At 55.5% G+C, this 13,353-nt stretch overlaps 1 protein-coding gene across 14 annotated transcripts in view; it reads left to right on the top strand.

The window, feature by feature from the left end:
• Positions 1 to 10,359, top strand: part of GAS7 (growth arrest specific 7) — a 200,569-nt gene extending 190,210 nt beyond the window's left edge. For all 14 annotated transcript variants that reach the window (XM_036100095.2, XM_036100084.2, XM_036100086.2 and 11 more), the window contains 3 exons: positions 1,671 to 1,750; positions 3,400 to 3,498; positions 4,073 to 10,359. In XM_036100095.2, coding sequence (XP_035955988.1) covers positions 1,671 to 1,750; positions 3,400 to 3,498; positions 4,073 to 4,186 — 293 coding nt within the window. In that variant the 3' untranslated portion in view covers positions 4,187 to 10,359. The remainder of the gene's footprint in view (positions 1 to 1,670; positions 1,751 to 3,399; positions 3,499 to 4,072) is intronic.
• The last annotated feature ends 2,994 nt before the right edge of the window (positions 10,360 to 13,353 follow it).

Here is a 13,353-nt window from a genome sequence, read left to right as displayed (position 1 = left end):
CCTCCCCTTTCCTCCCTCATCTTTCCCAAAACCTCTAGAAGGGAGCGCCTCTGGATCCTCAGGGGGCTTGATCGCATTTTGTCATCATTACCATCACCCTAGCTCGTGTTACTGTTGTGCCAAATCTGCCGGCGTCCGTTGCAAGCACTAGACACGTAGGGACTTACTTAATATCTTCCCCATGACTCCAAGAAGATACCGTTGCTCTCCTATTTTATAGGTGATGGGCCTGAGGCACGGGCAGGTTAACTGACTTGTCCACGATCGCACAGCTACTAGACTGTGGAGCTGGTAGGACAGCCCAGATATTCTGGGTCCAGAACCCGCGTCCTTAATTCGTTCTGTTCAGAAGGGTACCCTCGGGCTGGCTTCATGGAGAGAAGACACCGTCTCCTTCAGTTACCCGATTTTCTGATGCGGCAGGAGATCCCAAAGCATGTTCTCAAGATCGGGAAATCAGGATCGACAAAGAGGGCTGTGGGAGTTTCGTACGTTTGTAGGGTGACATGCTGACTGCCCCCCTCGTTGGTCAGGCACGGGCTCCTGGTGGGAATGTGTTTGCAGGGAAGTAGGTACTTTCTTCTCTCCAGGTCAGTCCTTCTTGGGGTCAGGGACCCATTCGCTGCTGATCGATCTAGAGCCCTTGATTGGGTTCTGTTCCTCAGGCTCATCTCCCGACTAGCGGTGTAGTTCAGTGGAGGGGGTTGCTGAGCTGGGCCCTGGGTCACGTGGACGTGAGTCTCCCCGATTTCTTCATTTCCATTTCAAGGGATGTGGTTAGAGGAATAACTTGGAGTCTGCTGGAATTACTAGGTTTGCAGTGGATCGGTTAGCTTGGGGTTGGCTCATGAGTTTTTCCCGTCGAGAACACAGACCAGGATTCCTTCCTGTCTCTGGAACCCTGTGGTGATCAGAAAACCAAGGTTCTTTGTGCGGGTACACTTTAGTAATGCTTGCAACTGTTGTATGGTTTGTTTTCTTTCTAATTACAAAATGTTTCAAATGTCCCTGCCATTCCGGAAAATAACTTACCAGGCATCATGATTGAAAAGTTAGGTTTGCTTCACATCTCTCTTTTGTGAAATTAAATGCTGTGGGAAGAGCTCCTGCCCTCCCACCCGTCCTCTGTTTCCCAAAGTGGCCACCGTCCCGGGATTGGTGCGCAGCGCACCCGTGTGTGTGAGTGGGCCACAAACCATCAGACACGTTATTTTGTGTTTCGGAATTACGTTCTGGCACGTGTACCCCCACGTGCGTGCGCGCACACACGCAACTTGCAGACTTCTCTTCTTTAACTCATAACCACTTCTAGGTTGCTTATAACACATGTTTTATTGGAGAAGGACTCTCCACTGTCAAATGAAACTGCCATCATTAGAGAGGGAAGCATTTCTTGGGCTCATGGTAGGATTGGGGGGTTCCTAGGAGCACCCCCCCCACACACACACACACTGAGAAACCTTCATCCTGACTTCTTGGTGTCTGGGGTCAAGCTCAGATGGACGCTCATGATGCGGGGTTGCCCCCTTTCCTTCGCTCTGCTCCCACTCCCTCCGCTTCCCAGTGGCTTCCACAACCCAGGAAGAGGAGAGGGCATGGGGCACAGATGGGGCAGGGCAGCCATGGTGACGACAGGACAGAGTGTGATGGTGGCCGGTGGTCTTTTCCAGGAGATGACCTCATGCGCTGTGTGGACCTCTACAACCAAGCCCAGTCCAAGTGGTTTGAAGAGATGGTGACCACCACACTGGTGAGAGAGCTTGTCAACCCAGGGGCTGGTGCTCAGGAAGCCCTTGGGGGGCATGCTGGTGGGCATGCGGGTGATGGCGTGGAGTGGCCATAGAAGTGGTCATTAGATCCTCTCTACCGCTGAGGTCAAGACCTTGATTCTGGGCCAGTCTGTGTGGATTCAGACCCTGCTTTGGCACTTTGTAGCTGTGTGAACACAGGCAAGGGTTGGGTCTCACTCTATCCTCTTTGGCTGTCCCCTGAGGGGTCAGGGTCAAACAAGAATGCCCTCAACCAGATGTGCAGTGGAGCCTTTAGGACAAATAGCCAAGTTATAGGAAGGGTGGCCCTCCCCACCCCCCAGAAGGGTTGCCCATCCTAGATAGAGGACACATGCGGAGTGAGGTTGGGGTAGCTGTTCAGAAGGAATGGGAGTGGAGGCCTCTGACCAAGGGATTCAGGGAATAGGCATCAGACTCCCCCCTTTTTTTTGTCTTCTTGAGTATTTTTTTTAAGATTGATTGATTTTAGAGAGAGAGTACTGTGGGGAGGGGCAGAGGGAGAGAGAGAATCTCAAGCAGACTCCGCGCTGAGTGCGGAGCCTGACGTGGGGCTCATTCCCATGACCCTGAGATCCAGACCGGAGCCGAAACCAAGAGTCGGAACTGACTGTGCCCCCCGGGCGCCTGCTGAGTATCTTATGAAGGGACCACATCTCCTCCTCAGTGAGCACCCGTTGGCTTGGACCGTGAAGTGTGCTTGACACTTGGGCCATTGGGTTGGATGAGAAAGGACGCCTGGTGCCAGGTCCTGAGTGCATTGTCCCACTGCCCAGAGCTCCCCTCGTCCATCCGGCACAGGACAGACTAACTCTCTGCGTGCCCAGGTGGCAGCCCACCGGAGCAGATTAGAGGCCTCCCCCAGGGACAGTGACCTAGTCTTCCTCTTGGTTAATCTCCTAATTAAGCTCCCGCTTTACCCTTCTTCCCAGTTAATCACCTGGGCAGTGACCTAGTTGTGCACAGAATAGCAGTCTGATCCTCTAAATTCCAAAGATGCAGAACCATCTAGAAACCAAAGGACAAGCCCTTTCTCTTCCATTTGACCATGGCCATCTGACTCCTACCCTTCCCCCCCACCCCCCGCCCCGAGTCTCCTGGCCTGGTCTCTGTTCTGCACTTCAGCATTAGATGGACAGAGGAGAGGAGGCTGCTCGGCAGAGGCCCAGGGACGAAGCCCTAAGAGGCCTGAGGCACAGAATCTCGACATGTGACCCATGTGTCCACCCCGTCTCGGGAACTGGGGCCGGGGCTGCCCTGGGGCAGAATCCGGACCCTGGTTTCAACCCCGCTCCTCCCATAATGCTTTGGGCAAGTGATGTTACAGATAAGAACCTCTCTTAAAATGACCCAGGACAATTAAGTAACGCATGCAAAGCTCTCAGCATCCACCGCGCCCGCCGGGCAGAGCAGGACTCAGGGGACACCAGCTGCTGAGTCCTCCCCTCCCCCCACCCCCATGCTGGGCGAGTTCAGCCCCCGGGGGTCCGTGGGGGCCCGCGCCAAGCAGGCGGTGACTCGTGTCTTGTGGGTCGGGTGGGCTGGGACGTGCGTGGCGGGAGGGTCCCCGGGTTGGGGGCACACGCTCAGGGATGTCTGCCCCCCCCGCCAGGAGCTGGAGCGGCTGGAGGTGGAGAGGGTAGAGATGATCCGGCAACACCTTTGTCAGTACACGCAGCTTCGGCACGAGACAGACATGTTCAACCAAAGCGTGAGTCGCCTGCCCTGGGCCGAGGACCCCTGCGGGGGTGGGGCAGTGGGGGGACCCGGGCCAGAGGAGAGCCACCTGGCGCTGGGCGCTGGCAGGTGCCTGGGCCCGGGAGCCCCGTCTTGGGATGGGCTCGTGGACCTCCCCTGGACGTCCTCGTGAATCCCTCCCAGGCCATAGGGACACGCGTGAGCCGTCAGCCCGAGGAGAAAGCAGGTCAGGACGGTTTAAAATACCTGAGGCTTTACCGCCTCCCGTGGCAGATTTCTTACCAAAAAATAAGTAATCCAGAAAAATTCAAACCCCCTCAAGCGAATGTTCCGTTGGCCCTGTTCTGGGATGGTAAAGGTGGGGACAGATGGAGGAGGAGGCCCCGGATCTGGAGCTGGGCCACCCTGCCCTGTCATGCAGGCCTGTGGGCTGGGGGCAGAGGGCACTGAGCGGGACTCAGAGTGGGGGCGAGAGCCCCGGGCTCCCCGTTCCTGTAGCGCTGCGCACGGCCGTCCCTCACGGGGGCCTCTGTTGTCCCTGGCGCGGCCACTAGCTCTCACCGCGTCCCCTTCTCCGTCCCTTGCAGACAGTCGAGCCCGTGGACCAACTGCTTCGAAAGGTGGACCCAGCCAAAGACAGGGAGCTGTGGGTCAGAGAGCACAAGACGGGCAACATCCGCCCCGTGGACATGGAGATTTAGACGGGCACGCACGGCCCTGGGGGGCCCGCGGAGGCGAGGGGCTGGGGGTCCCGTGGAGAGGAGGCGGCCGCGCCCGCCACGGGGCCCGCTGCCGAGTTCAGCTGCCCTCCCACCCCCTGTCTTGGGCCTGGTCCACTGAGCTGGGGCGATTCCAGAAGGGCGGCCCTGCTGGGAGCTGCCAGTGTGCCCAGGCCAAGAAGACGGATCCACAGCCCTACCCTTGTCTCCGAGGCCGAAGCCCCCCTCCGCCCCCCCCGAGTCCTGCACCGTGCTTGCATCTCTAAGGACAAACTGAGGCTGGAGCTTTGTGGTCCCTGCTGAGGACCGGAGGGGTCACCTCCCCACCCAGAACCACCTGTGTCATATACTTAGGCCCCTGGAAGCCCCAAGGCCCTTTGTCTAGCTGGCCCCCTGTGTCCCGGGCTTTGGAGGGTCACGGGAGAAAGGTCCCTGTCTCCAACCACATATCAGGATCAGAATTGTGGATAGAAGGCACCGTTCAGCTCCAACAGCCCGCACCCAGAATTTTTTGCAGCCCACCCTCTTTATTGTTTTCCCGTTGCATTCTGGGAGCCCGCATCCTGGCTCTTCTTGGCCCCCTTTCCACCGTCAGGGGTCTTGGGAATAAGGCCTGGCTCCTCTCTACCCAGACTGACCCTGCCTGGAGAGGTCAGGATGGAACTACCTCATTCAGCACATCAGCCCCAAGTCAGAGTGTTGAGTCCGGGCTGGAAACCCCAATCCATCCAACCCTCAGCTGCTTCCTCAGGGAAGCTCCCTCCGGCCCCCCTTGCCCCCCCCTTCCCAGGCTCTTCGCGGGGCTGGCTTAGTCCCCTGTGGGAGGGGGGTTGGGATGGGTCTTTGTCCCCACCCCCCTACCCCCCGCCCCTGCAGAGGGCTCCACCTGCTAGTGCATGGTGGGCGTGGGACCCCATGTGACTTTCTCTCCCTAGTGGGCACTGCACAGGCATGGCAGACTCTCATGGTCACAGCAGGGTGTCCCGTCCTGCCACCCTGGCCTCAGCTCGTCCCGCACATTCCAGAGCCCTGCATGGAGCTCCGCTTGGTGCTGGGACCCCCCTTCCCCTTCCCCCACTTCCCGATTCCAGGGGAAGCCGGGTCTGAGCATGACGTGGGAAGCATTCAGCACACCGCTCATCAGTCCCTCCCTCTGTAGAAACACAGCAAACCCATTCTCCACCATGTCAGACCCTGAGAATCCGCACCAGGGGACCGGAAGATGAAATGACACCCCCCGCTCCCCGAAGGTGATCACGCGGCCAGCAGGGGGCAGATTCTAGCCCAGAACCCACGCCCTGAGAACCCATCCTTCTTAGCTCATCTTTCAAACCCTTGATTACTTCCAACGTGCAGGACCCATACGTGCCCTACAAGGGCAGGATCCTAAGAGCACAACTCCCTGGTCCCTCGGTCTTCATGCTGGGAATTGAGGACTTACTCATCTTGAGTCTTTTGGCACCTCTTTCGCTGAGTCAGAATTACGCGCTCACAGTTTAGAATAGAAAGATGCCCAATGTCCTAAAGTAAGCCACACTCTGTCACTTGTCCTATTGAACCATCTCAACCAAAAAGGTCAGCGCGGAGGATGGATCTGTCCCTGGCAGGGAGGACCACTGCTTCCGGATCGGGGGTTGGGACAGGACACCAGCGACCGATTTTGGGATATTATGTCTTGGTTTCTCTATGAAAAATGGGTGTCGGTAGTAATTGCCTTGTGGCTTTAGTGGACTAATTTGTGGGTGATTTTCAAATGTTCAAAGCCAATAGCCTTGTTACTAACACAGATATTTTGAGTGTGATATGGCTCATTGGTTTTTGTTTTCTCCCTCCCTTCTGAGGGTTCCTGAGTCTTCTGGTCCTCCCTGGGACAGGGGGCGGGGGGCTCTCTTGCCTTATCCAGGGGAGCCCGAGTTGGCCCAGTGTGGGTTTTCTGAAGTCATTCTTCCCCTCTCCCCACCCCCACTCCTCAGCTCACTCTCATTAGCCTCTTCACATTCTTTTCTTTTTTCTCTATGCTCCTTCATTCATCAAAGAGCTTAGTCAGCAATGTGCCTAGTTCTGGGGACAAGAGAGGGCAGGGGAAAGACCACCGTCTCTTCTTCTGCATAGACTTACGTTTTCTCCAGGGTCTCGCAGGTCCTTAACCTTGGCCTTCACATACAAGCACTCTTTGCAGAGTTGTGGTTTCCAGAGATACTCTCTGTCATGCTGGTACATCTGCATTCATTCATTCGTTCACTGAGCAGACACTTGGGACGAGCCAGGCATCGTGCAGGGCACCAGAAATGTAACCACATGCAAGACGCGCGCTCTTTCCCGGTCTCCTCTGTTCTCCACGTAGACAAGAGGCTCTAAACCTCTCTGGAGAATGAGAGCATGGCACCTCTTCCACATTTAACCGACTCGGAGCCTAACGTGAACATGTCATCCTAACATGAACCACTGCCGTGTAGTAGTTCCCCTCTGGGTGGAAGGTGGACAGCAACAAGGGTATATAATCACCTGGTCCTCAGCGCATGCAGCCCGGATGCAAGTCGGACCTCAGAGATTTCTCTCGTTTCTTTTAAATAACTCTCCTCACTTGACAGAGAAGACGAATGAAGCCCAAGGATGGCCAGTGAGCCCAGGGAGTGAGGATCGGGGTCTGTTAACAGGGCTTCCGCCCTGGGTGAACCAAGATGAGGCTGAAGTCTAGAACATCCCAAAGTGCCCTTCGGAGTAGCGCTCTATCCGGTTGTTGCTGTTTTATTTTATTCTTGTAAATTCGGTGTTGAGGTTATAAGAGTGTACGGCCGGGCTTATTCAGAGAGTGTCTGGGATGTTCCTGGGCACATCCGTTGTTCTCTAAGAACAAGTGAGCCCCTTCTACCTGCCCTCCTACAAGACATGGATGCACTTAGTTTTGTTTATGAAAACCTGATTTTTTGGGGGAAAAAAATCTCTAAGATAAAAGGTGTTCAAAATGAGTTGGTTGCCACAGCAACCTCCAGGAACAGCCACTATTCCTTCCTTCTGTCGCTTTTGATCAGTGTTGCAAAGCCTTGGCCAACCGGACCACAGGGCCAGCTCCCCGTGGGACCACCTTGGGCCTTCTTTCTACCCGCCCCCCCCACTCAGCGCCTGTCGGGCCGGGAGGATTTCTGTACCAGAAGGCGCTTCTCCCTGGGGCTGGTTAATGACCAAGGCGAACAGACACAGTGTCCACACTCACAGACCGGGGGGAGAAGGGGGGTGTTTCTCTTCCCTTTGTGAAAATCAATCAAGTATTAGATTAGTGGATGGGTACCTAAGAATCTTGGCAAAGCCAAGAAGCCAAAGTCCCTTCTTGGAAACACTAGCCATAAACTTCAAAGGACATCAAAGACTTTGGCTTGTTGAAGTGATTTGACTTCCAGCCGCGAGTGACCTTGAAAGGGAGAGTTTAAACAGGATTTTGCAGACCCACTGGTGGGTATGTAGGTAGGGAAAGCACTTCAGGCGTGTTAAGTGGGGTACAGATCAGCATATTCCCTGAATCCTCCGACCCCTCCCAGACCTACCGCCTTTTTTTTTTTTTTTTTTTTTTAAGATTTGTTGAGGTGTTTGACATACCTACTGGGGTTTATTGACCTACAGTGAAATGCACCCTTTTGAAGGATAGGGTTCCGTGAATTTTGACAAACCTACAGTCTTAAAACCACCACCAAAATCATCATCCTATTTCTATCACTCCTGAAAATTCCCTCCAGCTCCTTAGAGCCGATCACCCACACCTGTTCCCCATCCCGCCCCCTGGCGACCGCCGATGGATCATCGGACCCTACGGTGTTGCCTTTTTCTAGAATGTCCTATGAAAGGAGTCACTGATGTAGCCATCGAGTACGACTGCTTTCCCAAGGCTTCGTGCTTGGGGTCACCCACGTCGTGTGCATCCCTAGCTCGTCCCCACGTCTTGTGGAATCCCGCTCTGTTGCATGGGTGAACCACACGCTTCCTCGCTCGTGAAATGCGTTGTTTGCCCTGGAGGCTCCTGGCCCAGGGTCCTCAGCTTGTTTGCACGGCTGCTTCCTGTGCCTCCCAAGGCTCCCCCAAATGCCAGCCTTGCCCACAGTATTTCTTGGGGCTCACACTTGCCCTTGTGGTTCATTTCAGGTTTTTGTGCAGAAAGGGGCCGGGGATTAGGGGAGGGGTGCCTCCCACTTCTGCTGCACCCTGAAGCTTGCACCTCGGCTGGTAGATCCACACACTCCTGGGGGGCCCTCGCTTGAGCTCACACAGCCTTTGGCTTCTTAGCATGAGGGGGCATGGAAGGCGAACGGATGAATTGCAGGTGAAGACGCAGGGGGTGACCTTGGGCTGGCCATGACCTTTCCCTGGGTCTCTGTTGCTCCATCTGTAGGCTGCAGGTGTACCTTCTGGTCTCCCCAGGCTCCTCTAGCTACTGCACTCCCTCCGCCCCTTCCCGTTTTTTGGGGTCTGTACCCGACACCCATCACGCTTGACCTGGGCCCGATCGGCGCGGGTTGTGCGTGGTGGTGTCTGAAATCCTCCTGAGAGGGATACCCTGGCACTTCTCTTACTTAGACACGAATGGAGCTAAAATGAAGAGTTTCCCAAGCTGTTGAGAATGAGGTAGTTCCTCCTAGGGCCCTGAAGGGAGCACTCATACGTCATTACCTTTGGGGTCTCGCCCCCTGATCTTTGATCTCACGTCCTGAGGTCTATTTCCAAGGAGCCAGGCAGGCATGATGGAGACAGAGCCTCTTCCCGTGAGCTGCTTGGCATTGCTGGAGGCTCGCTCAGCTGGTGGTCACACCGAGCCAAGCCTGTGTCTGCAGCCCACCGTGGCGGGGGGGGGGGGGGCGGCAGATGGTGGCAGAGATGGGACCAAACCCAGCCAGCGCCGGGCAGGCTAGGGCATGACCCCCAAGGTGGTGACTCCGCCAAGCCGTGTCTCGACGGTGCCCTGCTCGAGGAGCTGTGAGCCCTTGGAGGCAACCAGGCAGCCCTCTGAGCAAACGGAAGATGTTCCTGGGGCCAGGCCAGGAGGCAGGGCGTGGGCCATGGAGCCCAAGTCTGCAGGATCCCATTCTTCTTGGGCGCATCCGGGTTGTTTTGCCAGGCAGGACTCTTGGCATCCCGCCCCCACGGGAGTATTACTTCTGTCTGGCCTTTCCTGAAAGTGAAGGACCCGCTGCTGTTGCAGCAGGTCTGGGTGAGAATAAGACAGGTGACAGGAACCGATGTTTTGTTCTCTAACCCTTCTGATGCCGGGGCGTGGAAAGGAGCCTTTGTTGGGAGGCGTCTCTGAGGAAGCTGGGTTGGTGATGAGCTTTGGGTCTCTCCTTGTGTGCTGTTCAGGGGACACTGACCCCTTGTGTTGGAGGGACATTTCTAACAGGATTGCAGTGGTGGAGGGCAAAGGGTCTGGGCACACGGGTGCCGTCATGGGGATGGAGAGGGAAAGCGTTTGGTGCCAGGGCAGGAGCAATGGACTGGCCCCACTCCGCCACCTCGTGTGTCCTGTAACCCGAAGTGAAGTCACATCCCCTCCCGGGACCTCCGTACTCCCTCGTTTGTCAAGTGAGCGGAGACGCATCCTTTCCAGCAGCATCACACGCAGCAGACCGGCTCTTGGGAGCTGTGGCCTCCAGGCAGCCGCGTGGACCAGGAACAGACATTCAAAGGGACACCAGCCATCCCTTGGTGACAGGGGTCCCAAACTTGCATATCTTCCCTTCCCTGGGGACGGAGATCATGGGGGGGGGGTGGGGGGGGTGGGGGGACAGGGGGACAGCCCTTTCACAGATGAGCACATCAGCAAACCCTATGACAGTGGGATTTTCTAACAGAATAAACTTGCTTATTTGGTCTGTTTTCTGTAACTTTTGCTAAATACTTTATACATTTTTAATGTTAAAAAAAAGCTGTGTCTCCTGCCAGCATTCTTCATCCCGGTATGAATGTGTTTACGCCGCATTGTATATCCTTCCATCCTCTGGCTGCCTAGATCAGTAAATAAAATTGATGTACTATAATTTATAAGTAACACTGTTGAAACTCTGATCCCTATGGAGGCTGTAACCTGCCCTTCCCCGCCCCCGTTCCCCCGTAATAGCATTTGTGTGTATTAATGCTAAAGAATTAAATGTTTAAAGGGTTTAAATTTTGAAGGCGTTCGCTATATATAATTGTTCTGCATTATTATAAAGCATTTTTAGGAAGTGAAATGCTCTCTCATCCCCTTCCCCCCCCCCCACTTTGGCTCTGTGTGTACACTTAAGATGCTTAGATTCATCCCATGTAAAATAAACTGTCCAGAGACACTGGGTCCTGCTGGATGACCCTCCTTCCTGGAGGGTCTGTCACCCTCTCCTTTGTATAAATGGTCTCAGCAGTCCTTCCAGGCTCCCAAGGTTGGCGATAATCTTGTGCCCGATGTCTTAGCAGAGGGCATCTGGGTGAGGACCCTCCCACACAGATGGTCACCGTGCTGCTGGACGCACGCACCTGGCCCTTCTCGGCCCCCTCCCCTGGCGACTTCTGTCCCTGTGGACAGAAGGGGTTCCTGGCTGTTATTTCTTTCCCCATCCATCCATCCATCCATTTATCCATTCATTCATGCAATAATTATGGAGCACCTACTAGATGCCAGACACCACTTTAGGTAGTGGGAACCCATCGGTGAGTGGAACAGAGGAAGAGCCCCACTTTCCTGGAGCTGGCTTTCTAGCAGGGAGAGAGACAACAACAGTCCGCAGAGTAACTAATCCCATGTAGGTGCAGAAAGTGTGAAGTGTTAGGGAGATCGAAGGACCGGGCAGGGTGTGAGGATGGGTCGTTTCAGGGTTGACCCCGGGGTAAATTGCAATATTAAATAGGGCGGGTGGGGGCAGCCTGTTTGGGAAGGTGACGTTAAATCAAAGGCAAGGAGACCGCGGGTGGGGGGTGGGGGGAGCCCAGGAGGTAGCTGGGGGAAGAACGTTCCAGGCAGGAGATGGCCTGGTTATAGGGGGTGGGGGTGGGGGAGGGATGCCTGCTGGGTTGGGGCCAACGTGGCTGGAACAGAGAGGGATGGTGGGCGGGGGCAGCGGACGCTTGAAGGACTTTCATGCTGGGGGGTCCGAGCCAAGGAGCGTGAGGCCCGACTTCATGGCTGTAGGGCTGGCTACAGGACTGTTGGGAACAGGGGCGAAAGGGAGGCAAAGAAGCTGGACCGGGAGGGGACGATGGTGCCTGCAGGATGTGGTCACGGTCCCGGGGGAATTGGTGGGGAGGGGTCAGGGAAGGTGGCTCCTATGCGATTCTCGACAGATTGGGATGGGGTGTGACAGAGGGGCGCTGAGGATGACCTCAAGGGTTTCGGTCCAAGCCACCAAAAGGATGGACTGCCATTTCTTGCAATGGGAGGGCCGTGGGAGGAGTGTGCCTTCCCATTCCCCGCCACCCGCCCACCCTCTCTGCACTCCCTTTCCCGGCTCAGTGCAGACTGGGGGGCAGCTTCTGGTTCCAGGCCACGGGAAGAAGGGCCATCTTGTCCTTCAGCCCAGAGCAGGGGAAGGTAGGGGAGTCGGGGTGAGTGCTGGGGGCTCCTGGCTTGGGGTGGGTGCGACAGGGCCAGCCTCGGAAGAGAGCGCATCTCTCCGCGGCCAGGCTAGGATGGGGAGTCACAAACTGAGGTCCTCTGATTGGAGGGCGGGCCTTCTCCCCAGCAGTCTTTGGGGTTTGAAGAGAGTTTATGGCCCCAGCTCAGACTTAACAAATCCATTCACAATACATCATCTCCAACAACTTGTTTGGTTAAGGAGCATAAGCATAAACTCTCCCTCTGATAGAAGATGTTTATGCAGGTTTTCAAACAAACCCCCAGGTCATGACCCTCTCTCGGCAGCATCAACACAGATGTCTGTGGTCTCATCCCGCGGCCCGGCCCCTCCTGGGCACAGCGGCCTGAGGAATGCGGGCCTCAAGTACCAGGCTGCTTCCCACCTGGGTCTGGCTCCTTCCTCCTCGCCCTCGGCCAGGGCGGAAGGGCCTGGGGGCCTCTAGCTTCCTCCTGCATTAACCCAGGACGCATCCCCCGTCTCCTTGCCCCCTGGCTCTTCCAAGGTCATGGTGAACCCAGCCCCTCACCGACAGCCCCTCACCGACAGCCCGGTCGCTCAGGCCGCCTTGGGAAAGGAGTCGTTGTAATGTAATGAAAAGACCCTGAATGGGGAGCCTGGCCGCCCAGAGCTTTCCTTCTGGCTTTGCTGTTTAGCAGCCATTATGACCCCGGCAGGCTGCATGCCTTTTGGGGCTCCGTGCCTGTAACATTGGCCTCCCCTGATCTGCAGGCTCGGTGTGGACAGGCTTGACACCAAGAGGCACTTCTTTTTTTTTTTTTTTTAAGATTATTTATTTAGAGCTTGCAGTGGGGGAGAGGCAGAGGGAGAGAATCTCCAGCAGACTCCACACTGTATGCGGAGCCTGATGCAGGGCTCAATCCCCTGACCCTGAAATCATGACCTGAGCCAAAACCAAGAGTTGGATGCTTAACTGACTGAACCACCCAGGAGCCCTGCCAGGAGGCACTTCTAATCACCTCCCAAACCTGGTTCGGAGACAAGGGGTGAAGCCTCTGGCCTCACTTTCATGGGCTGGAGTGGGTTGGTTGGTTGGTTGGTTTCTGAGTGTGGTGACTGTTCTATTTCCAACTGCTCTTGAGAACAAACACCTTGCTCCAGGATAGTGAAAGTCTAGGGAAAAAAAGAAAGGTCTTCTATTAAGAAATAATATGCTCTCACAAACTGATGGGAAAAAATAGTAAGTACACACACAGACACATAGAAACACACACACACACACACACACACACACACACACACACACACTCCCTTACCATTAAGTCCTCCTGAGAAATACTCTGGAACCACAGGGGTCAGGACTGAAAAATCTAGAACCACTGGGCGATAATCCCGAATGACCACATTTAAATGGCATTGAACATGGGCAGCCCCTTCCAGTGGGTGGCACTGGCCTCACCACTCCCGGTTGTCCCCGATTCACCTGCTTTGCTCACTCAGTACTCCACCTGCTGGCCCCTGCGGGCAGCTTAGGTTTTGATTTCTGTCCAAGATGAGTAATACCAAAAACTAACATGTATTTAACACTGACTGTGTGCCTGG

The sequence above is a fragment of the Halichoerus grypus genome, chromosome 2 (genome assembly GCF_964656455.1).
Source record: "Halichoerus grypus chromosome 2, mHalGry1.hap1.1, whole genome shotgun sequence".
NCBI classification, from domain to species: domain Eukaryota; kingdom Metazoa; phylum Chordata; class Mammalia; order Carnivora; family Phocidae; genus Halichoerus; species Halichoerus grypus.
The sequence above is the reverse complement of the archived record's forward strand: the minus strand, read 5'-3'. Positions and strand labels throughout refer to the sequence as shown.